At 41.6% G+C, this 26,675-nt stretch overlaps 1 protein-coding gene across 1 annotated transcript; it reads right to left on the minus strand.

Annotated features, from left to right (window-relative positions):
• Positions 1-13,267: 13,267 nt before the first annotated feature.
• LOC124798329 (inosine triphosphate pyrophosphatase) lies at positions 13,268-24,841 on the minus strand. The gene is made up of 3 exons (XM_047261678.1): positions 24,621-24,841; positions 23,764-23,914; positions 13,268-13,871 (listed from the first exon to the last, which is right to left on the minus strand). Exons 1-3 carry the CDS (start codon positions 24,717-24,719, stop codon positions 13,543-13,545), a joined length of 579 nt encoding a protein of 192 aa, XP_047117634.1. The 5' UTR covers positions 24,720-24,841; the 3' UTR covers positions 13,268-13,542.
• Positions 24,842-26,675: the final 1,834 nt, after the last annotated feature.

Consider the following 26,675-nt stretch of genomic DNA (forward strand, 5'->3'; position numbering starts at 1 on the left):
ATCATTTGCTCCACTGGCAGGTGGGAAGCACAGTGCAACAACTGCTGCAGGCTACACCTCCTGTAAGCTAATCAGACATCCCACAGTGCGTAGAATCACTCTTCAATATTACTCTTAACAAAATCAGTATCATTAGTTGCAGTTGCTGATAGCCACAAAAGAGAACTTCAAAACCAATCCAAGCTTTCTGTTAATTTTATCCTCAGCTGGGAAAAATTTATATTAGGAGAATGACTAGACCGTTTTTATTTGTGACTGGAAATTTCTGTAACTTGAGGTTCATGCTACCAATACATGTGCCTATAACATAATATAATGCCACTAATATTGGACAAATAGATTTCAGGTATATAGTTTTAAGGTGAACAGTTCCTAGTGAAGGTACCAAAACTCAGAGCATCTTCTGTTCTGTGTACCAGTGAGTGTTCCTTAGAAACTGCTTGTATCTGCTGCGCTGTCTGCCTTTTGCAATGCGTAGTACATCAGTTCTATAGGATAATTCATGCCCCTTTATAGACACACACACACACACACACACACACACACACACACACACACTTCATAGACTAGGAAATCAAATTACATTTATTTGGCCATACACACAGTTTTCTGTCTTGAGAAACTGCACTTATCTGATGCACTGTTCTTCTTTTGTAACACTGATTGGTCAATTCATTAGGATAAATCACGCCCTACAGATTATATATATGTTTGTGTCATTTGTCTTCTATACATTAGGAAATCAAAATATATCTATTAAATTGATTCATAAGCAGAAAGAAACCAGGAGCACGTGAAAGCTGTAGCACTTTCTGAAGAAGAGCAGATAATGATAGAATTGGCATGAGTTTTGAAATGCGGACAACAGCAAGTCGCCATTCTATTTGTGCACATTTATCTGTTCCCACAGCCAGGAATACACAAATGGCTTTAGCCATCAGGCCTTCCTACTCACCAAGTGTAAATGAATGCCTGCAGCCATTTAGACATTCTACCATCCGGGCGTACATGTACGCCCGTAGCCCTCTAGGAAAAGGGTTAATAATGAGCTTCAACTGACTGGTGGTGGTTACAAAGTTGTTGATGGAGCAGGAAATAGCAAAATCATCCACAAATAGTGAACACTGCACAGAAGTCCTCACCACAGACTTTATAGAATTAATCACTACAGCAAATGAACTGGAAGGATGGTCTTGTGAAGTGGAGTTGACCTTGGAACCCCCACTTGCTGAGCTATTGTCAGGTGTAGGAGTCCAAGTAGCATCATACACTTTCCATTTTCAGTGTTGCCTGCCCACAATGGTATCAGAGTCAATAGCCAAATTATATCTTCCAAATGTACATTGTTACAGTTTCATTACGAGAAAATGTGAACTTCCATGTATCCCACTCTCCTGAGCATTCACTTAAACCTCTTCTTAAGGAATGCAGTTAAAACTTGTATTCACTTAAACCATGACTATGAAGAAAATTTACTTCCTTATATACGTCAGTAGCATAAAAATATGCACCGTCACTTATTCTACTATTTTAAACAATCACTTAAACTGTTTTTGGCATAATGCAGGCTTTAATACTGCATGCAAGTAATTGTTCTTGTGAAATAAACCAATGTCTGTGCAATGTTAATGTACTACTGTAATTGCATCAATTGACTTGTCCTATATTACTTGTACGCTGGCTGTATAAAATGTAATCAACAGGACCAAATAAATAAATAAAATAAAAAATAAATAAATAAAAGCATCTGCAAAGCTTCTTTGTCTCTAGGAACCTGGTTAATCCACTTAAGAGTCTTCACTGTGCAGCTAATAACCACAGCACTCCAATAACTACTTGGGTAGTATGGTCACTTGCTGGTTTCAGGAAAAAAAGCAGAAATTGTCCTACCAGGAAGAGTATTTGGAGCTCTGAACAGAGCAGACTCTAGCTATAATATAGATAATGAGCCTTTGTACTCTTCTTCATTGTTAGAATCTCTTTGCAGTTATGCAAATTTTGATCCAGAGTGACGATCACAAAAGCATAATGTTCTGCCATTGGCGAAGCAATGTGTGCATTACTTCTGTGTAGGCTCACATCTCGATGCAGCTGATATTTGAGATATATATATAGCATGTTAGAAATCCTCTTAACACATTCAGGGCACAACACTGCCCAGATTCGCAGCTGATACTGCAGGCCATTGGCGGCCACACACTGCCCTATATTTAGTATGGTATATAGTGCAGGATTGTGCATTAACTTTTTTTTTTTTGCCCCCCCCCCCCCTCCCTTCCTCCCTTAACTGAGTTTATGCCATTGTGCATGAAACCATGTTCAGTATCCTGTTCAATGCTTTCAATTTTGTTTTTGCAACTGTACCTTCAACTGAGTGTTTATTGCTAATTGTTATGAAAATTTAATGTCACTCTACATCCATTATAAAGTTGACTGGTAACTTATATTTTTGTATGAACAGACTCAACTGGTGGAAGGTACAGGGAGAATTGTTTTGTTTTAGGGTGCAACAACATGTCAGAACGTTAAGACGAAAATGGAGTTAAAAGTGCCAACATGTTAAGCCCAATTGACGGGAGAAAAAAAGAGCTAAGAACAGGGACTTCCCTTGAAGAAAGGTCCACAAAATGCGTTGCAGAGACAACGCAGGTTCTCAAATAAAGATTAAATGTCCTTCGCCATATTGCTACCGCAGATAAAAAGTAAAACACAGGTGACAGCCCGTGCATCATTCATTAAAATAGCCACTAACTCAGGTAGCAAACATACATCATAACATAAGTGGTTTAAGAAAGTGCATACAGTCAGGAAATGGCAAACCTTCAAAGGTTGATGACAATGAGCACAAAGTGGTGAGGGATCACCAGTTAACAAATGGCAATAGCTAAAACGACAGTGCCCCCTATGCAACCTAGCTAAAATGATCTCCTAGCAGTTAGAGGGCCAAGAGGAGGTCAGCCAAGCCGCTGGGAGATGAGATGCTTTGTTCCCCAGAGGTTGTACCCATGAAGGTAAGACTAGTGGTGATGCTCTAGTGACACCACCTGCTGACAGACAGCGCCACAGAGATCATCGGAAGGAATGGAAAACTCACAGGCCAAGGTAGAAGGATTGCAGCCTTGGCAGCAGTGTCAGCAGCCTCACTTCCCTTCAGAACGATGTGACCACAAAGGTCACAGTGGCTCCATCAAGAATGAGCAAGTGGAAGACTTCTTGGACCTGATGCACTACGGGATAGACTGTGTACAGCACACAAAGGCTCTGAAGGGCACTGAGAGAATTGGAGCAGGTGACACAATTGAAAAGCCTGTGTCGACAGATGTACTGTGTGGCCTGATAGAGGGTGAAGATCTCTGCTGTAAATACTGAGCAGTGTTCCGGAAGCCAATACCAAAAATTGACGGTGCCACTGACAAATGCTCACCCAACACCATGGCCAGTCTGAGAGCTATCAGTGTACACAAAGGTACTATTGTTAAGTGCCATGCAAACAACAGAGCAAATCTGTAGTGGTTTCCTTAGGAAGCAAATGTTAACACAGGCCACCATATGAAGCCAAGTTGGTGAAAGGTTTCACATCCACTGGGAAAGTGGCAGGGAGTGTGAAGTTAAGCTGCTGGAACAACAGCCAAAAGCGAATTCTGGGAGATAACAGACAAGAAGCACATTCCCCATACTGGCAGTCAAAGGAGTCATCGAAGAAGGAGGCTTAGGGTGGGTGGCTAGGCATGGCAGATGAACAGCATGAGTATCTGCTGAGTAGAACATCATGCCAGTATGACAGCAACAGTTCAGAAGCTTCTGCATGGAGACTCAAGTGGGCTAGTGTAAAAGGAGCCAGTGGTCAAACGGATTCTATGATGGTGGATCATATTTAGATGGCATAAGATGGATTGATGTGCAGTTACATAAACAAAATACCAACAGTCTAGTTTCAAACTAGCAAGGGGTCGGTACAAACAGAGGAGAGCGACCTGATCTGCTCCCCAGAAAGTACTGCTTAGGACACGTAGGATACTGAGGCACCGCATACAACAGGTGGGCAGGTAAGACACGTGGGAGGGCCAAGAAAGCTCCCTATCAAGCATGAGCCCAAGGAATCTCATAGTTTCAGCAAATGGAAGAGCAACAGGCCCAAAATGTAAAGATGTTGGAAGATACCCATTGTGCCACTAGAAAGTCCCATAAACAGTTTTGTCAGTGGAAAAGGAAAAGCCATTCTCGATGCTCCAAAAGTAAAGATGATATAGACATCACTGAAGATTGCACTCAAGGAAGCAAGTCCATGAAGAACTGCAACAGATTGCAAAATCATCGACAAAAGGGGAGCCAGAGATGCCTGCTGGTAGACAGGCCATAATAGTGTTTATAACTACAGTAAAGAGGATGATGCTCAGGACAGAGCCCTGAGACACCCCATTTTCCCAGATACAGGTGTCCAGCAAGGCAGACCCTCATGGACCTTGAAAACTCTGTCTGAAAGCCCTGAAGCAAACAGGGCAGGCGGCCTCAGAAGCCCTATGTGTAGACAGTACGGATGGTATCAGTCCTCTAATAGGTGTAGTAGGCTTTATCCAAATCAGGAAATAGCCACAGTCTGGTATTTCTGCAGAAAACCATTGATGACGTGGGCTGACAACATGACAAGATGGCCAACAGCAGTACGGCGTGCTCTATATCCACATTGTGCAGTGGTAACTAAATTGCAAGACTCGAGCCACTATACCAGCCGGATATGAATCACACATTTCATCACCTTGCAAACATAGCTGGTGAGAGAAATGGAAGGAAGGTCTTTGTTCTTGCCAGGATTACATATGGGTATGACAGCAGATTCACACCAGCATCTGGGAAACATGCCATCTGCCGAGATGTGATTGTACGTATGAAGGAGAAAGTACTTGCCCGCAAGAGAAAAGTGCTGCAACATCTGAATGTCAACATTGTCTGGCCCTGTGGCGGAAGACTGGGATGAAGTGAGAGCTTGATCTAGCTCCCGCATAGTAAAGGTGGCATTGTAGCATTCATGATTCTGAGAAGAGAGGGGTATCACCCAAGCCTCCTCCACTCGTTCCTGATGGAGGAAGGCAGACCGATAGTGGGTAGAGCCCGAAATCCCCACAAAATAGTGTCTTAAGGTGTTGGCGATAGCAATAGGGTCTGCAATGACATCATCAGCTATGGTCAGATCGGTAATTTGGGAACGGACCTTGGTCCCAGAGATCCACCGAAGGTTAGCCCACATGACAGAAGAGGGAGTGGAACTGTTAAAGAAGTAGTAAATGAAATCCAGCTAGCTTTTTCCCTGTCCTGAAGAATGCAACAACACTGTGTGCGCAATGAATACAGTTTGCCATTGTAAGGTGACAGTTAAAAATATGGAGATGGTGTCTTCAAATGCGAATTGCATCATGGCACACCTCAGTCCACCAAGGGAATGGGATACAGCGCAGTAAAGATGAAGTGCAAGGAATGAAACATTCTGCAGTGGTAATAAGGTTAATGTTTGTAACATATTATGCCTGATCATCACAACTGGAGAAATATTGTTCAGCAGAGGTTGCTAGGGAAGAGTAAAGCCTCCAGTCAGCCTTAGAAAACTACCAGTTGGGGTTACACGTAGGTGGAGTAGGAGTCAGCAAACGGATAGCACACGGGAAATAGTCACTCGAGTACATGTCAGGGAGAATAGACCATGTGAGATGACAGGCAAGCTGGGCAGTGCAGAATGAGAAATCAAAATGGGAATAGGTGTTCGTGGAGTCTGAAAGGGATGTGAGTGCTCGTGTTAAGACAGATGAGGTTGAGTTGATTGAGAAGTTATGCCAAGAGGTCACCTCTCGGACAGTTTCTGGAAGAGCTCCAAAGGGGATGGTTTGCATTAAAGTCACCAAGTAGCATAAAGGGATGAGGGAGTTGATCAATAAGCTGGAGGAAGTCTTCCCTGGTGAAACTGAATCACAGCGGGATGTAGACATTACAAAGAGAAAAGGTGAAGTGAGGAAGGAAAATGCGGACTGCAAAAGCTTGCAGCCAGGTGTTCAGTGAGATGGTTTGGCTATGAGTATCATCCTGAATGAGCAGCATGACTCCCCCATGATATGGAATATCAACCTCGAGCAGAAGGTCAAAACGGACCAGAAGAAAATGTGAGAGGTCAAAGCAGTCACGAGGATGCATTTTGTTTCTTGGCGGTAGAAAACAAGTGGACACTCAGATTCCAAGAGCAGCCGTAATTTCTACATGTTGGATCTAATGCCACGAACATTCCATTTGAGGAGAGTCATGATGGGTAAAGGGCAGGAGGGAAAAAATGAATAGTCATCACCTCAGCGGCTGCCGAGTGCCAGCCTTCGAAGACTCACTGCCTCAGGGCACAGAGGCTGGACAATCTTGAACAATGAGATTAACAGGCGCATCAGCACTCTCACTGGGTTGGCCTACAGATTCCAGTGCAGAAAAATGGTTGGGGGTGTGCACCGCCAAAATGCTGGTTGCCTGCGTGTGGGTAGCATGCGATGACGCCATGAAAGAGGATCTCCAAGTTAGCGAATGAGAAGACCATTTGCATTTGTTTGATTTCTTGGAGCATTTGCAGGTGGCAGATGAAGACTCATATGTTTGTTGGCTGGAGGGACTTAAAAAGTCTTCATGGGAGTATTCATTCTGTCCTTTCCAGCCTGCCAGTTGTGCAGCAGGTGATTTTTCTGCCAGACACGAAGATGTGGTGACTTGCTGCACAGCTGGAGGAGGAGGAGATGGGGTGCTTCCATGACACTGGGCAATTTTACAACCATGATGCTGAATTTGAGGTTACAAGTCAGAGTGGCTGTGACCTTCATAGAGTGAGATGTAGCAAGAACAGAACTGTAAGTACCACATAGTAAAACACAGAGCTTTCTAGTAGCCAACAACTTCCGAGCAGCAGGGTAAGACACTTTTTCCTTCACCTGGATGGCCCGCTCATTGAGATACAAAGGACAATCTTAGGATGAGGCTGATTTGTCTCCATTGCAACCGATATAGCAGGGAGGTGAAGACGGGAAATCGCCCTCATGAGCATCCCTACCCAAGTAACACATTTGACAGTGTTTTGACAGGACATTTGAGTGTGGTTGTAATGTTGACACTAGTAGCAGCGCATGGGGTTTGGAATGTACGGTTGGACTGTGACGACTTCATAGCCTGCTTTGATCTTTGATGGAAGTGTTACTCTATCAAACATGAGAAAAAGACTGCATACAGGCAATAAGGTTGAATCAACCTTTCTCATTACCCAATGGACTGTAGCAATGCTCTGATCAGAGAGAGGCAAGTTTCTATTTCTCCCTTAGTCAGACCCATCAAGCAGCCTAGTGTAAATAACACCATGTGAGGAATTCAGCATTCAATGGGCCTCAACATGAACGGGATAGGTGGAGTAGCGAAGCAGCAAGCATTTGTTGGACTTGTGAATCACAATTCGTCTCCAAAACCAAAGCACCATTACACAAACGAGAGCAGGATTTAACAGGGCTGGATTGGCAACTGCCTCAACACCTTTCTGAATTATAAATGGATTAACCACACCAAAGGCCTGAACTTCTTCAGTATGTGAAACCATGAGGAACCGATGTGCAGCTGATAGTGTCTTGGAATCTTTATCCTCATTCCATTTACATTTAGAAGACGTAGACTGAGATGGTGATTGATTCACTGTGAGAAAAATCCCCCACGATTGCCAGCATCTCTGATGGTGTGCTCCTTCCAACCTTCCAACATGGGGGGGGGGGGGGGGGGGCACCTTCAGCAGAGGGGGTCTCACCCACCATAGGTGATTGTTCACACTTCAGGTCACATCTCTCGAACTCCTGACAGAGGGACCAGTTGACCATAGGTAATTGTTCACACCTCAGGTCACATCTACCGAACTCCTGACATAGGGACCAATTGGCAATTTGAGAAGGTAACAGCTCAGGCACTCACCCCTCCCTGAGCCTGGCCTGTACCAGAGAGTATGTGCGAACCCTACATGTCGATCCAGGGCTGGGAATTACGCATTACCCAGTGACCCATTATGCATCAGACGCATGGGCTGGCCTTCAGGAGTGCACAGGGAGTAAGAAGAAACAAAGAGAAACCTCAAATGTTGATGGGGAGGAAGGATAGGAGATGGAGAATGAAGAAAGAAAGAAGGTAAGAAAGAGAGAAACAACAGTGGAGGGACTGTTCTGATATCAGGATACTGAAAATTCAGAACACATTCCCAAAAATATCTCAGGTATGTTACCCTAGGGAGAGGAAAAAGAACAAAAGGATAGACAAGCTGCATGGAAGGGGAAAGGTGCTGCAAAGGCTGGGGCCCCATGGTAGCCAAGCAGGAACTCACCCTAGAGTGTGAGCACCTGAGGATGGGGGGGGGGGGGGGGGGGGGGGGGAGTTCAGTAAGAATACTGTCAGCTTTCTCTTGTTATATACTGGGATTTCTATTACTTGCAAAACAGTGAGAGAGAAACAGTTAAGGCACACTGTTAATCATGATTTAGCTCTCTCACTAGTGTGGTCATCCTTGTGGAGGGTGAAGTCCCTTATCACGCTGGCATCACGGAGTTTGCAATGGGTCTCCTACGGACACAAAGAGGTTCTACCTGTGTCAGGGTCCTGAGCATTTAATACCATTTATGTTTCACTGTGAAATTAGCACAATACTTCTGGTAAGGGTTACTTTGGTTTGCTACTTTACTTTCTGCCTAATTGATGCAACTGTGGTAACAGGGACAGGGTTTTACAAACTTTTTGGTGATCCCTGCAGGATTATTCATAAGTAGCTCAGGGGTTTCAGAAGACAACTGTGAGGAAACTACAATACAAACAGAAAAAGACACATATCAGTGGATAATGCATCTCGCTAAATTTCGATTCATAATATGTTCCATGGTATAGTCGCACTTGGGAGCAGGGGTGCCAGAACGTGTAGACATATCATCCGCTCCATACTGTTGCATCAAATTTATTTTACACCTGCAGATAGGCACCCCTATGAACAGATTTGCAAAGTGGGCTGCTGTTGCATTTTCCTGGGCTATTCAGGACAATGACTTCAATGAACTGCATACACATTTGCCACGTAACAAATGTTGCCCATATTGAGCACCTGCAAAGCGAGTTAAATATTGGAGATATGCTCTGTTCATTGACATGTGTCTACTTTCTGTATGCCTTGCAGTTTTTGTGCAGTCACCTTCTGAAACCACAGAGGAACTGTATACCTCAATCCCACTAGTATCACTTGAGCTGACTTCAGTGACACCAATATTCTGCTATCAGATGGTTGTTAACGAGATCTCTTTGGTATGTGGCTCACTTTTTCAACAGTCTTAACCTCTTGTGAGGTAGACAGAGTACTTCTAGAGAAGCACATATCGTTCTTACCTCTTTGTGGTAATGAATGACTTTGCAAGCTATTTTATTTTACTGTAGTTGATGCCTACTTGGAGGAGTCTGTGACCTTGTCAATAAGAACCTTTGTTTGCATGTGTAGAGGGACACCACTTAACCCTCCAGCAGGCGCACCATTTTTTATAACATGACTGGGTTTGCAGCATACCTTATACACATGAAAAGAATAGCTGCCTTTAAGTTACTGAGGTAAACACACATGACCAAAATTACAGTTTAAACTTCATTTAATTAAACAATGATACAATAAACTTAGATTATATGAGCTTTACCATTATTTGATTAAACAATAATACAATAAACTTTCACTATACTAATATGTTGTCGCGTACAAGTGTTAACACAATAACAACCCACTGAAAGCATTAAACAGCGTAGTTACATCAGATCCCGCCCAACTGCTTATTCGACTGCTAATTATCTCTTAAACAACTGTCTCATTGTGGGATTGTGCCGCTAGCTCGGAATTGGGTCATTTTCTTGCATGGACTGCAAATTTTTTTCTCACCTAACTTGCTTTTTATTTTGTATTATTGCTGCTCATTTTAGCGTATGTTAGCTGAAGCAATAATGAATGAATAGGTACTGGCATTCAATTGTAAAACAATAATGGAATGGTACAAGACAATGTTATTTGTGGTTGGTGCACTTTACACACAGGCGCACCCACTCAAGAGTTAATACTAATTTTGAAAGAATCTGTACTAACGAATTCACTTTGGATAACGATTTCCTGACTGCTGAAGTGACAGACAATCAGAAGTTAAGCTGTTGCACTTTATACAAATTATTTGCATCTGGGTAGAACATTCGGTAATTTCAGTTTGTTTCATTTTAATCATTGATATAGAATGGAGTACACATTGAACAGACAACAATGCTCACCAGATAATTAATACAACACAGTGGCACGATATGCATTTAGCTCCAGCTTCATGTATAGATTTACTGCATTTCCTCTAAGCTGCCAGTCAATTGCATGCCATGAAGGTAGGATCAAAATGTTGGTATTTATAGCAGCTGATGGCAAAGGAATGCACAGACACATTTCAACAAGAAGTCTGACATATTTTGGTAGCATCTGCAAAATTGGACGAAAGTAAGAAGGTAACCATATTTCCCAGTACCCCATTCACTAGTTTCGTTCTATTCCTGACACTCCTTGCTCCATCATTTATCTTTAAGCATATTAATGTTGATTGACATTAAACCATAGACTTCACTGTCATTTAAAGGTCTTATATTTTTCATGTTGTATGACTGTACCCTCCACAAGTGTTTGCTACAGTGTGTATGATGCCAGACATGCTGAAACCATTTCAGCCAGTAGAGAATCATTATGTTGATCCAGTCATAGCCCCTAATACTATTCTAGTGATCTGGGTAGTTAAGTCAATATTGTCATTCCCTGCTATACACAATGTTCTTCCATCAAATCTCGTGGTGGCTGTTGAAATGTAGCGGAGGGGATGGGGGGAGGGGGGGGGGGGGGTCTCTCTCTCTCTCTCTCTCTCTCTCTCTCTCTCTCTCTCTCTCTCTCTCTCTGTGTGTGTGTGTGTGTGTGTGTGTGTGTGTGATGGAAAAAAACACATTCTGGAGCTTTTCAAATAATCAGGCTCACTGACTTTTGCAGTTCATAATCTGCAGATGCTAGAGGCAAAAAAATCAATAACTTAACATAATTTGAACATTATGACAAGTTAAAATTGCTAACAAATATATATTAATAATTTTTATTCATGTAGAATGTGCTGGGTTAAATCAGCTTTTAATAAAAATGCTTTCACTGACTAAATTAATGTCATAAAAACATCATGTGGTACTTATCCACTATCATCTTTAAGACAACTCTTTAATGAACTAATTAAAGCTGACCTCAACTCTAATGTTGGTTCCCATGGATTTCTTTTATTTACAAATTATGGCATATGTTGTGTGTACAGACAAAAGAATTATTTCCTGTTGTTAATTTAAGTGCGTCTAACATTTATGTACACTCATCTCTCTTATAGAAATTAAATATGTTTTATGTAACTCACTAAATGCCATGTCTTTTTTGTGGGGAGAGGGGGGGGGGGGGGGGGGATTGAACAGCTCACAGCATCGTGAAATGATTTTGTAGGCGCTGAGGACCTACATCAGTATGGCTGGAAAGACATTTCAGTCGCAATTCTCCTGATTAGCAGCCCAATTGCCACTGCACCAGGAAAATGCGCTATGAGAACTCGCCTTATGACCTAGGAAAATACTTAATTTTAGAAAAAAAGAAAAGTTAAATAAAAAAGCCAGTCAAGGAGTCAGCTCCCTGACAGACAACAAGTACACTATTTTTATGCCTGTCTCACCTCCCCTCACGCAGACACACTATGGTACTGTACATTTTTAGATGCAACAGTCAGAAGACGTGCTTTGCTGGCAGATGTAGAGTTACCAAAGTAGTAGCATAATATGTTTGGTTTTCAATGAAGACATAGCATTGCAGCACATAATAATAATAATAATAACAATAATAATAATAATAACAATAATAATAGAAGGCTTTCCAAGCATAACTAGGGACTGGCCAAAAAACAAAAACTTTCTAATTCATATGTTACTGTTTTTCTTCTTTATCCGCCAGACCTCAACCTCCGCTAATTTCAAGTTGCCGCCACTCATACCTCACCTGTCTGTCTTTCAACAACATCTTTGCCTCTGTACTTCGGCCTCGACTGACATCTCTGCCGAAACTCTTTGCCTTTACAAATGTCTGCTTGTATCTGTGTATGTGTGGTTGGATAAGGGTGTGTGTGCGCGAGTGTATACCTGTCCTTTTTTCCCCCTAAGGTAAGTCTTTCCACTCCCGGGATTGGAATGACTCCTTACCCTCTCCCTTAAAACCCACATCCTTTCGTCTTTCCCTCTCCTTCCCTCTTTCCTGATGAGGCAACAGTTTGTTGCGAAAGCTTGAATTTTGTGTGTATGTTTGTGTTTGTTTGTGTGTCTGTCGACCTGCCAGCACTTTCATTTGGTAAGTCACATCATCTTTGTTTTTAAGATATATTTTTCCTACGTTGAATGTTTCCCTCTATTATAACCATATATATATATATATATATATATATATATATATATATATATATATATATATATGTGTGTGTGTGTGTGTGTGTGTGTGTGTGTGTGTGTGTGTGTGTGTGTGTGTGTTTGACAAAGGTCTTACTGGCTGAAAGCTTTATTTGTGACAGTCTTTTTGTTGTGCCTATCTCCGCTATATGGTGAGTGGCAACTTTCCTTTTCATATATAATTCCATCCTGGTTTTCCATTGTTTGATTTTATTTTGATAATCATCATTATAAATCTATGACACTCAGGTCAAGAAGGAGGAAAAAAAGAAACATGTGAATACAGGATCATAAGTAGGTCAAAAATGGAAAATGTTTTCACTGAATAAATACTGAAAGGGAAACAATTAGTAAATGACTATAATGAGAACAGTAATAGATAAAAGGTAATGCTTTTTAATGAAAATGATAAAAAATGTTGTCTTATAGTGTAAAAGCAAACTGCCAGAGACTGATGCAGTATAAAAGTGAGTGACAAACTAGATTATAGTTGTATGTTACTTAAGCCTCTAAAACTGTCCAAGGTTTGTCTAGTTTACGAACCAGATATTCTAGTTGACTGCGATCACTATTGGCCACTACCTTCTGCCATCTCAACTCTCTATTTGCACTAGTAAGTTTCAGCAAGTTAAAGAAAAAGGGGGCACTACGTTGTAATGCTAATATCAGTTTTTCTTGTTCATTACAAAATATACCATAGTACTAAAATGACTTTGTATCAGACTCTTTTTTCAGAATGTTTATTTGTTGTCCACTGAGAATTTATTACAGTATCCAAAATAACTGTCTGCACAACCAATAATTTCCACATATAAAGATGAGATCTCTGGGCTGTTGCTCCACGTAATATCCAGTAACACAAAAAACATCTAAACTTGAAACGACATCAAAAGTGCAACAAGAACAACTTACATTCCACTATAAACAAGGATTTTATATTTTTCACAAGTCTGTAAGAGGTAATCAAAGGCAAACTGAATAATAATCACAATTAAATCATCATTTATTACTTTCAAAATAATTTTTGAGTTCACCCAGTGCTTTACTTCTGTGGGATATTTGATTTTTCACATCTTTTGGCAATTCAGCATATGTTTTTTCATATCCATCTGGCTGGAAACAGGGATCCCAGCCAAAGTCTCTTGGTCCCCTAGGGCTCACTATTGTACCAAATGTCTTCCCTCTAAAAAGAATGACATCATCATTTTCACCTCCTGGTGAAAATGCAAATGTGCATACAGCATACGCAGTTTTATCTTCCCAACCAGCCAGGAGGCGGTGTAAACCTTCAGGTCCAAGTTTATCTAAAAACCATTTTATGTATGGTCCTAAAACATAAGAAAGTAGAAAAAATTAATAGATTGATGACAAATTTGTACTGAAAGTTGGTACAACATAACATTTTCACAAAGGCACTGTTAAAAGACTTAATCATGTGAGCAAATTATAAAAACAGTCTGGAAAATCTGATTTTTTTTATAAAAAAAAAAACCATACCCACATGAGATTACAAGTCGGACACAACACAAAATTTCTCTTCCTTGTTACTCAGTTTGATTTCCTTGCTACTCAGTTTATTGGTCATTTTAACAACTCCACAGAGCTGCTTAAAACAGTTTTACTTTAGTTTGATGGTAAGGCCATTAGGTGGGATTCCATGAGCCAAGCAACAACGCAGGAAATGTATGTGGGGCTGGGCTCTGGCTAGGGGTAAGGAGACTTTTCTGTATTGAAGCAGATGGAAGGAGCAAGCATCCATGGTGTGGAAAATGCAAAAAATTATGTAAATAATGTAGAATAACATCCAAAAAATTTCGAAAAAATACCCTCAAATACATGTGAAAATATAATAAAAAGAATGAGATGGATGCAAAAGGGGGAAACAAGATGAAATCTGAGGGAGTCGACAATAGCGAAACGCAAAAACTCGCTAAAATTGGTGAGAAGTCACAAGGATCAAAGTAAAGAATAACTAATAAAATGGTTAGCGGGTCTGAGGGTGGATACATGTGAAGAAGGAGGACGGCAGATGGGACTGGATGGTGGAATTAGTGGGTGCATACTGGGATAGAACAGAGAAAGTGTAGGGGGTAAAGAGGGGTTTGTAGGATGAGATACAATATCGTGTGGCACTGGAAAGGTGCAAGAGTAAACCTGTAAAAATACGTGAAATGACTCAGGGACAGAGATCAATTTGAAAGTATAGGATTAATTATATTGGCGGGAGTAAGGTAGGACATAAGATGCTGCACCAGCCATCAGCGTGGCTTTGTAGCCATCTGTTGTCCGCGGCAGAGACAGGTGACACAGTGTCGCTCGTAAGTAGAGCATGCAGTGCAGTTTGTAAGGCAAGAAGAGAAACACAGGAGAGACAAGAGAGAGGACGAACATTGAATATAGTGATGCAAAAGTAAATAGTAACAAAGGAAAACAACACTGGGTTAGATTTGAAGAAAAGCCATCAGGCAAAAATCGAACAATAGAAAATCCAGGATGGAATGTAACAATATCATGAAAAGGAAAGTTGCTACTCACCATATAGGGGAGATGCTGAGTCACAGATTCACAGATACCACACGCGCCCACACACACACACACACATACACACACACACACACACACACACACACACACACACACAGATGCACTCATGCAAACGCAACTTTCACACACGACTACAGTATGGTCGGGATGGTGTACAGTGAAGTGATGCAGGTTGGGTGGCAGGCACGGGTGAAGTGGGGAGGGGGAGGGGGGGAAGGGGGGAGGGGAAGTAGTGGCAAAGGAGAGAAGTACAGCCTAGCCACCCACGGTGGTCGCATCTGCGGTGACGAGCAGTTCTTCTTAAAATATACCGAGAGTCTGACTGAAACCTTCACTGAACATAATTATCCTCCAAACCTTGTACAAAAACAAATCTCCCGTGCCTTATCTTTCCAGTCTCCCACCACCTCCCAAGGCCCCACCATCCAGCCGCAGAGAAGCACTCCCCTTGTAACTCAGTACCACCAGGACTGGAGCAACTGAATTTTACTCTCGGCCAGCATTTCAATTACCTCTTGTTGTGCCCCGAAATGAGAAAAGTCTTGCCCACTATCCTTCCCAACCCTCCCACAGTGGTATTCTGCCGTCCACAGATCCTACACAATATACTCGTCCATTCTTACACAACCCCTGCTCCCACCAATCCCTTACCTCATGGCTCATACCCCTGTATTACAGACCTAGATGCAAGATCTGTCCCATACATCCCCCCCCCCCCCCACCACCACTACCTACTCCAGTCCAGTCACTAACATCACCTATCCCATCAAAGGCAGGGCTACCTGTGAAACTAGTCATGTGGTCTACAAGCCAATCTACAACCACTGTGCTGCATTCTATGTACGCATGACAACCAGCAAGCCGTCTGTCCGCATGAATGGCCACCGACAAACTGTGGCCAAGAGACAAGTGGACCACCCTGTTGCCGAACACGCTCCCAAACATGATATCCTTCATTTCGATGACTGCTTCATAGCCTGTGCCATATGGATCCTTCCCACCAACACCAGTTTTTCTGAATTGCGCAAGTGGGAACTTTTCCTGCAATAAAATCCTACATTTCTGTAACCCTCCTGGCCTCAACCTACATTAGTAGCTGCCCTCACCCATCCAGTGCCTTCCCTGCTCCCATTCCAGCACTATACAGCCATCATTGCACCACCATACCCAGTCTTTTTTTTATTTATTCTATATATATATATATACCGAACGAAAGCACTGGCAGGTCGATAGGCACACAAACAAACACAAACATACACACAAAATTCAAGCTTTCACAACAAACTGTTGCCTCATCAGGAAAGAGGGAAAGACGAAAGGATGTGGGTTTTAAGGGAGAAGGTAAGGAGTCATTCCAATCCCGGGAGCGGAAAGACTTACCTTAGGGGGAAAAAAGGACGGGTATACACTCGCACACGCACACGCACACACACACACACACACACACACACACACACACACACACACACATATATAAACAAAGAAGTTATGACTTACCAAATGAAAGTGATGGCAGGTCGACAGACACACAAACATACACACAAAATTCAAGCTTTTGCAACAAACTGTTGCCTCATCAGGAAAGAGGGAAGGAGAGGGAAAGACGAAAGGATGTGGGTCTTAAGGGAGAGGGTAAGGAGTCATTCCAATCCCGGGAGCGGAAAGACTTACCTTAGGGGGAAAAAAGGATGGGTATACACTCGCACACACACACATATCGATCCACGTGGATGGATATGTGTGTGTGTGTGTGTGTGCGTGTGTGCGAGTGTATACCCATCCTTTTTTCCCCCTAAGGTAAGTCTTTCCGCTCCCGGGATTGGAATGACTCCTTACCCTCTCCCTTAAGACCCACATCCTTTCGTCTTTCCCTCTCCTTCCCTCTTTCCTGATGAGGCAACAGTTTGTTGTGAAAGCTTGAATTTTGTGTGTATGTTTGTGTGTCTGTCGACCTGCCAGCACTTTCATTTGGTAAGTCACAACTTCTTTGTTTTTAGATATATTTTTCCTACGTGGAATGTTTCCCTCTATATATATATATATATTATAAAAAAAACAAAAATGATGTGACTTACCAAATGAAAGTGCTGGCAGGTCGACAGACACACAAACAAACACAAACAGACACACAAAATTCAAGCTTTCACAACAAACTGTTGCCTCATCAGGAAAGAGGGAAGGAGAGGGAAAGACGAAAGGATGTGGGTTTTAAGGGAGAGGGTAAGGAGTCATTCCAATCCCGGGAGCGGAAAGACTTACCTTAGGGGGAAAAAAGGACGGGTATACACTCGCGCGCACACACACACACACATCCATCCACACATATACAGACACAAGCAGACATTTGGTCTTTAAATATGTCTGCTTGTGTCTGTATATGTGTGGATGGATAAGTGTGTGTGTGCGAGTGTATACCCGTCCTTTTTTCCCCCTAAGGTAAGTCTTTCCACTCCCGGGATTGGAATGACTCCTTACCCTCTCCCTTAAAACCCACATCCTTTCGTCTTTCCCTCTCCTTTCCAATCCCGGGAGCGGAAAGACTTACCTTAAGGGGAAAAAAGGACGGGTATACACTCGCACACACACACATATCCATCCACACATATACAGACACAAGCAGACATTTGGTCTTTAAATATGTCTGCTTGTGTCTGTATATGTGTGGATGGATATGTGTGTGTGTGCGAGTGTATACCTGTCCTTTTTTCCCCCCTAAGGTAAGTCTTTCCGCTCCCGGGATTGGAATGACTCCTTACCCTCTCCCTTAAAACCCACATCCTTTCGTCTTTCCCTCTCCTTCCCTCTTTCCTGATGAGACAACAGTTTGTTGCGAAAGCTTGAATTTTGTGTGTATGTTTGTGTTTGTTTGTGTGTCTGTCGACCTTCCAGCACTTTCATTTGGTAAGTCACATCATCTTTGTTTTTAGATATATTTTTCCTACGTGGAATGTTTCCCTCTATTATAACTATATGTATATATACTTAGTTTGTATGATTCAGAAAAATTCAAGGTAGAAGAGATACTATTTGCATGTGACCAAATCTGCAATTCAAGTCAGATAACTTTTGGATTCCTGTTGCCATTGTGTGAATGTTGAGATCAGCTTTTCACACAATGCACACTTATGGTTCTATCATCACCCCATAGAAAATAGTTGGAAGGATATAAAACTAAGTACTTGTAGCATAAGCCAGTTATTCTGTCAATAAAACTCAACAGTGTGACAACTAATTAATATTAGAAATTACAAAGAAAGTCTAGGCAAGTTTCAGTTTTGAAAGAGGCACAAGAGTATTATCATTAAGAAACAAGAAGTGGTAAATAAATACAGATTTGTAACTCAGAGAGAAAACTTATGAATCTTTGTTGTTGAAAAGTAACAAACACCAGATGAATTATTGTCAACATTTTCACAATTTTCACTGACAAAATAACGATGTGCTGCTAGATCGCAACATACTTTACTATCGCAGGAATGTGCCTCAAAGTTCAGTGTGTTAAATACAGTGTTAGTATAAATAGCATATAACAGTTTAACGAGACCAGTACTTAATTATTAAAATAAAATAATTCTTTTTACAGCTGATATCACTAGCATAACTAAGATACAAATTTACAGGATACTATAGCAAAATGCAAAATGACTCTTGAGTCTATCATTTAGTGGCTTGAACCAACAGGCTAACTACAATAGGTATTCTGTATATACAAAATACTACTTTTTACATCAGAAAATAAGATCAATTCATTAAAAATTAGTAGTTCCAGAGGAGTGGTCTGCTGCCTAACAGATTTCGGTAACAGTTCTGAAGCGAATGCCATGAAGTGTCTCTTTCAATTTATGAATGAAGCTGAAGTCACAAGGGCTTAAGTCTGGGGAGTGTAGTGGGCAGTACAGCACTTCCCAGCCCAATCGATCAAACAAATCAGACACAACTTGTGCCATATGCAACTGAGCATTGTCCTGCAAAATGATGGGCAGGCTCCGCAGAAAATGCCTCTGCTTCTTTCTCTAAGCTGGTCACAGGCTGTGTTCCAAAAATGAACAGCTTTGAGAAAGAAGTGGCAACACTTTCTGCAGGACCCACCCATCATCTTGCAGGAAAATGCACAGGTGCATATGGCTCAAGTTGTGACTAATTTGTTCGGTTAGTGGGGCTGGGAAGTGAAGTGCCACCCACCACACTCCCCTTATGACTTCAACTTAATTCTTAAATTGAAGGAAGCACTTCATGGCATTCACTTTAGAACTGTTATGGATATTTGTCAGGCATTAGACCACCCCACTCAAACTATAAACACAAATGATGCTAAAAAGTGTATGGTACGGCTTCCACGTCGCTTGCTACAGGTTATACACAATGATGATGACTACTTTGCAGGACACAAACTGAGTTCCAACCCTCGTATATACTGGAGCAATATAATACAAATATTACACTTCTGTTATTAAAAGGAAAGTTGCTTCTCACCATATAGCAGAGATGGTGAGTCACAGATAGGCACAACAAAAAAGACTCTCACAATTAAAGCTTTCAGCTATTGACCTTCGTCAACCCCCCCCCCCCCGACACACACACACACACACACACACACACACACACACAAAAAAAACTGCAGTCTTAGGCAACTGAAAGCAAACAGCACAAGTGAATGGTGGGAGTGGCAACTGGGTGGGAGTGGGGAGAGTGGTGGACAGTGAAGTGCTGCAGGTTAGACGGAGGGCAGAGGAGAGGTGGAGAAAGGGGGGGGGGGGGGGAGGAAGTAATGGAAAAGGAGAGAAATACAAGGACTGGGTGTGTGGTGGAATGACAGCTGTGTAGTTCTGGAATAGAACAGGGAAAGGGCTGAATGGATGAGGACAGTGACTAACAAAGGTTGAGGCCAGGAGGGTTATAGGAACGTAGTATGTATTGCAGGGAAAGTTCCCATACGCCCAATTCAGAAAAGCTGATGTTGGTGGGAAGGATACGTATGGCACACACTGTGACACAGTGATTGAAATAAAACAATATTATGTTTGGCAGTGTGTTCAGCAACAGGGTGGTCCACTTGTTTCTTGGCCACAGTTTGTCAGTGACCATTCATGCTGGTTGTCATGCCTACATAGAATGCAGCACAATGGTTGCAACTTAGCTTGTAGACCACATGACTGGTTTCACAGGTAGCCCTGCCTTTGATGGGCTAGGTGATGTTAGTGACCAGACATGAGAAGGTGGTGGAGGGAGGATCTATGAGACAGGTCTTGCATCTAGGTCTATTACAGGGGTCAGAGCCATGGGGTAAGGGATTGGGAGCAGGGGTTGTGTAAGGATGGATGAGTATATCGTGTAAGTTTGGTGGACGGCAGAATACCACTGCGGGATGGGTGGGAAGGATAGTAGGCAGGACATTTCTCATTTCAGGTTATGACGAGAGGTAATCTAAACCCTGGCGGAGAATGTAATTCAATTGCTCCAGTCCTGGGCGGGGACTGCTCCTCTGTGGCCGGAAGGTAGGATTTCGGGAGCTGGTGAGAGACTGGAAAGATAAGGCACGGGAGATTTGTTTTTGTACAAGGTTGGGAGGATAATTATGGTCAGTGAAGGCTCCAGTGAGATACTTTGTATATTTTGAGAGGGACTGTCAGTCACTGCAGATGTGGTGACCACAGATGGCTAGACTGTACAGAAGGGTCTTCTTGGTCTGGAATGGCTGGCAGCTGTCGAAGTGGAGGTATTGCTGGTGGTTAGTAGGCTTGATATGGACGGAGGTACAGATGTAAGCATCTTCAAGGAGGAGGACAACATCTACGAAAGTGGCTTGTTGGGTTGAATAGGACTAGGTGAAGCAAATGGGGGAGAAGCTGTTGAGGTTCTGGAGAAAGGTGGATACAGTGTCCTCACCTTCGATCCAGATCGAGGGTGAACAGAGAGAGCAGAACTGCACTGAGCAAAGCAGAAGGAAGCAAATGCCTCTGCGCAACAGTAACTCAAGAGGGGTACTACTAAATATACACAAGAATTGGCTGAGGTACCAATACAGCCACAACTTTTTAGTGACCAAATGATTTTTATGTTCTATCTAACAGATGAGTTGGCGAAACTGATGTCTGGTAGCAGAGAGTGCATTGCCTCTATATGTAAGTTTATTGGACCTGCTTTCAATGAGTCACTTTTTGCTTTTCAGCTACTGTTAAAAAAATTCATTGAATTCAGTAGAAAATGATTTGAATTTCACACCTTTCTTGCTGCTATTGCTATCTGGCATTTCAATTCCATATGCCTTGCCAAATTTATTTGTTTCATACCATTTACTTGTTCAAAACTGTCATCATCTTGTTCTTTGAATTTTTACACAGTACATGGCTTTTTCCTTTTCTATGACTTGATGAATAATTTTACATTACAGCTTATAGTGAATTTTTAAATCTAGGTTGGAGCTAGTCCTTTGCATTAAGTAAAATCCTCTCTTCCTAGCACAAGATATTTTGACAGATGTTAGCCACCCTTTTTCCTCGGCTTCCACTGTATATGCATCTGACCTGTTGTAAAGGGAATGTTGATTTATAATATTCAAGAATTTTTTTGGAGAAGAAGTTTCTTATCTAACAAATATCCTTGGTAGGCTATTACATATTTCTGGGACTTCCAGATGATGTTTTGTTATGCATAGCGCATCCACAGAAACTCCTTTAGAGTTTTCAGTGTCCTGCACTGGTATGAGAAGCTAGTTTTTCTTATTGAATGAGCTCATATTCTGATGGAAAAATTAAAATGTATTATGACTGTTAACATTCGAACTGTCCAAATTGTCGTCTTTTGTGTCTCCATTTATTATTGCAACCATGTGTAAAATTTCATCTTCACTCAAAACATCCAGACTGATCAGCCTTGGTCAATATGTAAAACTTTCCCCTCACATTTTATCTCTGGTGCAGGAGACATGCTTGGAGGTGAAGTATCAAACTACATTTATTTGGCAGCTTTGCTTTGTGGGCATTTATCATGAAAAAGGACTAATTAAAATATTGAAAACCACATGGATTAGACAGTGTTCTAGTTACCGAGAAAGTTCTTGGAAATTAGATGTGGTCATATTCTCTTATCCAAAACATTCAGATGTAGACTATCCCATGTATGGTGCCGCCATGCGAGAGGCAACAGAAATCACAAAAATGTGTGATCACCTCAATCTACTGAGGGACGCTAAAAGTATTACATTACAAGTTCAACGGAATACTTCATCCACGGCTTGTTACATCACTCAATGCATGATAAAATCTTTGTATCTGTGTGAGGAGCATTCCCAGCAATGTACCTCATGTCATCCCCAACTGTGTAACTGAGGTTACCGTCCATTACCCCCAATAAACACTACATGATCTTCCTTACCAAGATGCCTTTCCAGATAACCTATGTCACAGGTGATTTTCCTTATCAAGATGCTTTTCCAGAGAACCTAAATCACAGGCGAAATCCCTGAGCCCTTCGCTTGGCATAAAAATAATGATTACATAATGTTACGTGGAAAAAGTGAGTTACAAAATTAACCATAACAACATTAAGGGAAAAGACCGAGAGGGTTGACATGATGATAAGCTGCTGGACATTAGGACAGGTAAATGACTGGACCACGAACAAACTTTACAGATAAGGAAAGAGGTTCATGAGATGCTAAATTTAGTTTAGATGGCCCTAACAGCTTCACTATTCTGGAGACAGTAGACAGATGTGTGCAGACAATGCAAGTAGTTTGGGAACACTCTAATAACACAGAGAAAAATGTGCAAGATAATGTTAGAAGTAGTCAGAGGGTTAAAAGGGCAAAGAATGTCCTCAGGCCAGAATGCATTCTGATCTGAGCTGCTGGAATTGGCGGCCATGTGTGCGTGAGGTGTGTTTGCTTGTGTGAATGAATGGTGTGACAAAGGCTGTGGCTGAAAACTTGTGTGTAAGTTTATTTTAATTGTGGCTGTGTGCAACTTAACATGTCATCTTTACAGTAAGTAGCATTCTATCTTTTACTATATTGTTGATATTCCAACCTGGAGTTTCCATCATTTGATAACAAAATTAAGTAGGTCTATACAGATAGTTTCACTAGTGAGTTTAAGAGAGATTCTAAAGTGGTACAATTTCTTTAATAACACAAGTGAATAGTATTTGTAAATGTCAATGTCTCTAAAACCCTATCCTGAAATAAAATGGAAGAAAAGGATCAAACAAGGTTTCCCTGAGCACTGTTCTTTTGACCAATCCAGAAATGTGAAATTTACAGCCATTTTATGTCTATACAAAAGGCAGGTTCCAGTAATTATAACAGGAAACCTTGATATCACTAACAACGGTGTTTATTGGATCACAAAGATGGCAGTTTACAGTAACTTCAGCTTTCTATTACTGCATTATTTTATCTGTTCCATGTACCTGAAAGTTTTTCTTAATATTAGTACTACAAAACACATGCAGTTGAAAGGATAAATGAAGATATACACGTTCCTCACAATTTGGCAGTTATTCAGGACCTGTCAACAAACATGCAAAGAATGTGGAGAAATTACAGTATGAGACAAATATCATACATAATAACCAAACTACTGAAAATAATTACCAGTAAAGGATAGAAATAACCCTCACTTATAGTGAATCTTGCATGTCAGATTTTTTTATGGGTAATGAAAGTGTTTTACAAACCAGGTAGTCCACCCAAAGCATTGAAACACAGACAAGTATCCTCGATCATTACTGGACCTCTCACAATTGCTGCTGCTGCCTTGCACTTGTTTATGCATATTTCATCTACTTCACCTTGATACTCAGGCAAATCAATTTTCTGACTTGCAAGCTGTAATAATCAGAAGGTAAAGTAAATTAAAATTATTGTAAAAAGTGACAACAGACGTACAGTAACAAGTAAGAATTCATTCTATAAATAAACTGCCTAACACAGTAGATGCATTAGGTTATCTCTTTATTTTCTGGTTATACCATACATATTAACGGTGAATGTGGTATAAGCTATTAATCTACATACTTTATCTCAACAACTACTTTATTTCCCTGAGGAGTGGTGGTTTAAGTTGTCCTCATATAAGTATGCATAAAGAGGTGCATTTTAAGTTGTTATTATGTTCAGTGCTCACAACGCTGAGATAACTTGCGATGCGGTTCTTTATACTGAATGCCAATGCAATATACAATGCATATAACTAATATACCTAATCTGAATACGAGAAAAGGCAAGTTATAATAGAGGAATCATATGGCAGTACTGCAGTAGTAAAATACGAAGTCTTGAACGGCGGCATGTCAACAGTAAGTGTAAAATTTCACAGCTCGGCAAACAAAATTTTGTTTGGAATGTCTGAATGAATTTTTATCAATCATTAAATTCGGAAGCTAAAAAGGGTGGGAATTATTTTGGATTCCGAACTGTCATGTGCGCTACTGAGTGGAAATCCCGATCATAAACCTCGCATGATTAACTCTACATGGACTAACTAGGTACTGTATACCATAACCTAGTAAGCAAAATCATAGTTTCAACTTGCCTCGTACGGTAAACTTTTACCAAGAATTGCTACAACTTCCTCTAACTTCTTAGCGTTACCCGTAACAAACACTAGTGAACGAGACATACTCTTGGACATGGACAACTGTCATCCAGTCTCACGATCTGTAGGTTCTGTACTGCACAACAACCTATATATGCGTACCAGTAAGTACGAATATGTCGAAGTACAGATTTTAGTTTATTTGCTGAACTTAATAATTGTTTCATCTCATTGTGACCAAGAGACGAACTACTGTCGTTACCTCAATGTGGAAATTTCGTTTTCTTTTAAATTGTGTTCGTTTCACTTGCTTTCTGCTAGTGTTCACACATTTGTAATCGTTGTAGCGAGTACTTCTGTCACAGTAAAGCTGAAATATATGTGTTGGAAAGCATTTCTATAGTCTAACGCAAATAGTAATTCAGCAAAAAATATAATATTGTTCGAATGTGAATAAAATAAATAAATAAAAATCAAAAACGGAACATTTACCAGTAATTGTTAAAAAATACAGTTCGTAGCCGCAACAATTTATCATCCCATTGCTTTCTACATGTACAGACCAAATGATCTCTATATAGGCGTCACTGAATAGACCTTAATACTGTGGTGTCACCGTCAGACACCACACTTGCTAGGTGGTAGCCTTTAAATCGGCCGCGGTCCATTACTATACGTCGGACCCGCGTGTCGCCACTGTCAGTAATTGCAGACCGAGCGCCACCACACGGCAGGTCTAGAGAGACGTACTAGCACTCGCCCAGTTGTACAGCCGACGTAGCTAGCTACAGTTCACTGACCAATACGCTCTCATTTGCCGAGACGATAGTTAGAATAGCCTTCAGCTACATTTGCTACGACCTAGCAAGGCGCCGTATTCAATTGATATTGAGATTCTATTAATGTATCATCAAGAGCGATGTTCTACAAATGTGGATTAAAGTTAAGTATTCCAGAAGCTACGTACTTTTCTTTATAGCATTCATTACGTATCCTGTTTCAGACCTCACGCCAGCCGGCGTGAGTTCAAGCGCGTGCCTTTCGGCTTCCTCTCATTGTGTCTAGGCTGTCTTGTCTAGACACAACATATACTACAATAACATTTGAGCCCAAGGGTTTTGTCTCAAGCCACTCATTGACGTGGGGAGAAGTTGCTACGTCGCTCGCCGTTTCTTCTCACGCGTTCTTCGAGTTCTTTCGTAGATTCGTCTTTATTGGCGCCTGTGGTGATTCGTTGCCGTTTCTGCTCGCTGACCAAGAAGTCGTCGACGCCGCATGCAGATATCAACGAATTCGGAGACGTTTCGCGACTTCGTTTGCCTTCGTCGCTCGCAGCTGGGACAACGAACAATACGGCACCAGTCTCATTATTATCATCTAGCGAAATGCAGGAGTCAAATGCTGCCTCCGCTATCAGCAAACTGTTGTGTAGCCATCTCATTCACCATGAGTCCATCGACACTTCTTCTCAACCGTTCTCACGTGACTGTAACCTGTTGTGTTGTAATTCATCTCAGTCTTCTTCTCATGACATCACTCATCATGATTTTGAAGCTCTTGATCATCCTCAGCATGCATCTACTTAACAGGGACATATCCCCCACCCCCCTTCCCTTTGTCACCTCCAACAACAGGGACCACTCCGGCCCAGTGCCCATGGTGCAGCCCAGTAACCCATGCCCAAGAATAACAGGTCCCGAAGTTGGTTGGAAACGCAACAGTGTTAACAACATCAAGCTGGTAACCACCCAGCCTGGTAATGCTGCTCCTATCTCTTCCACCTCCCGTAGGAAATCCGCCAAGTAGTTGAAGGATATAGATACCCCCTACTCCCAGGACTCCAGGAATCATAAGAGGCAATTAAATGCCACTAATTCTGAAACAACAGATGCCATGGCTTCCGATTACAAATGATATGCTTTGGGTATTGACGTGTTGAAGATGGCTTTTCCCAAGTGCTCCTTGCCCCCACGTGATGACAGAGAAGATTATGTTGTCTACATGGAGGAATACTATGAGAGCATGGTCCCAAACCAGACCAGATTTGTGGGC

Source organism: Schistocerca piceifrons, chromosome 5 (genome assembly GCF_021461385.2).
Source record: "Schistocerca piceifrons isolate TAMUIC-IGC-003096 chromosome 5, iqSchPice1.1, whole genome shotgun sequence".
Taxonomy (NCBI): Eukaryota; Metazoa; Arthropoda; class Insecta; order Orthoptera; family Acrididae; genus Schistocerca; species Schistocerca piceifrons.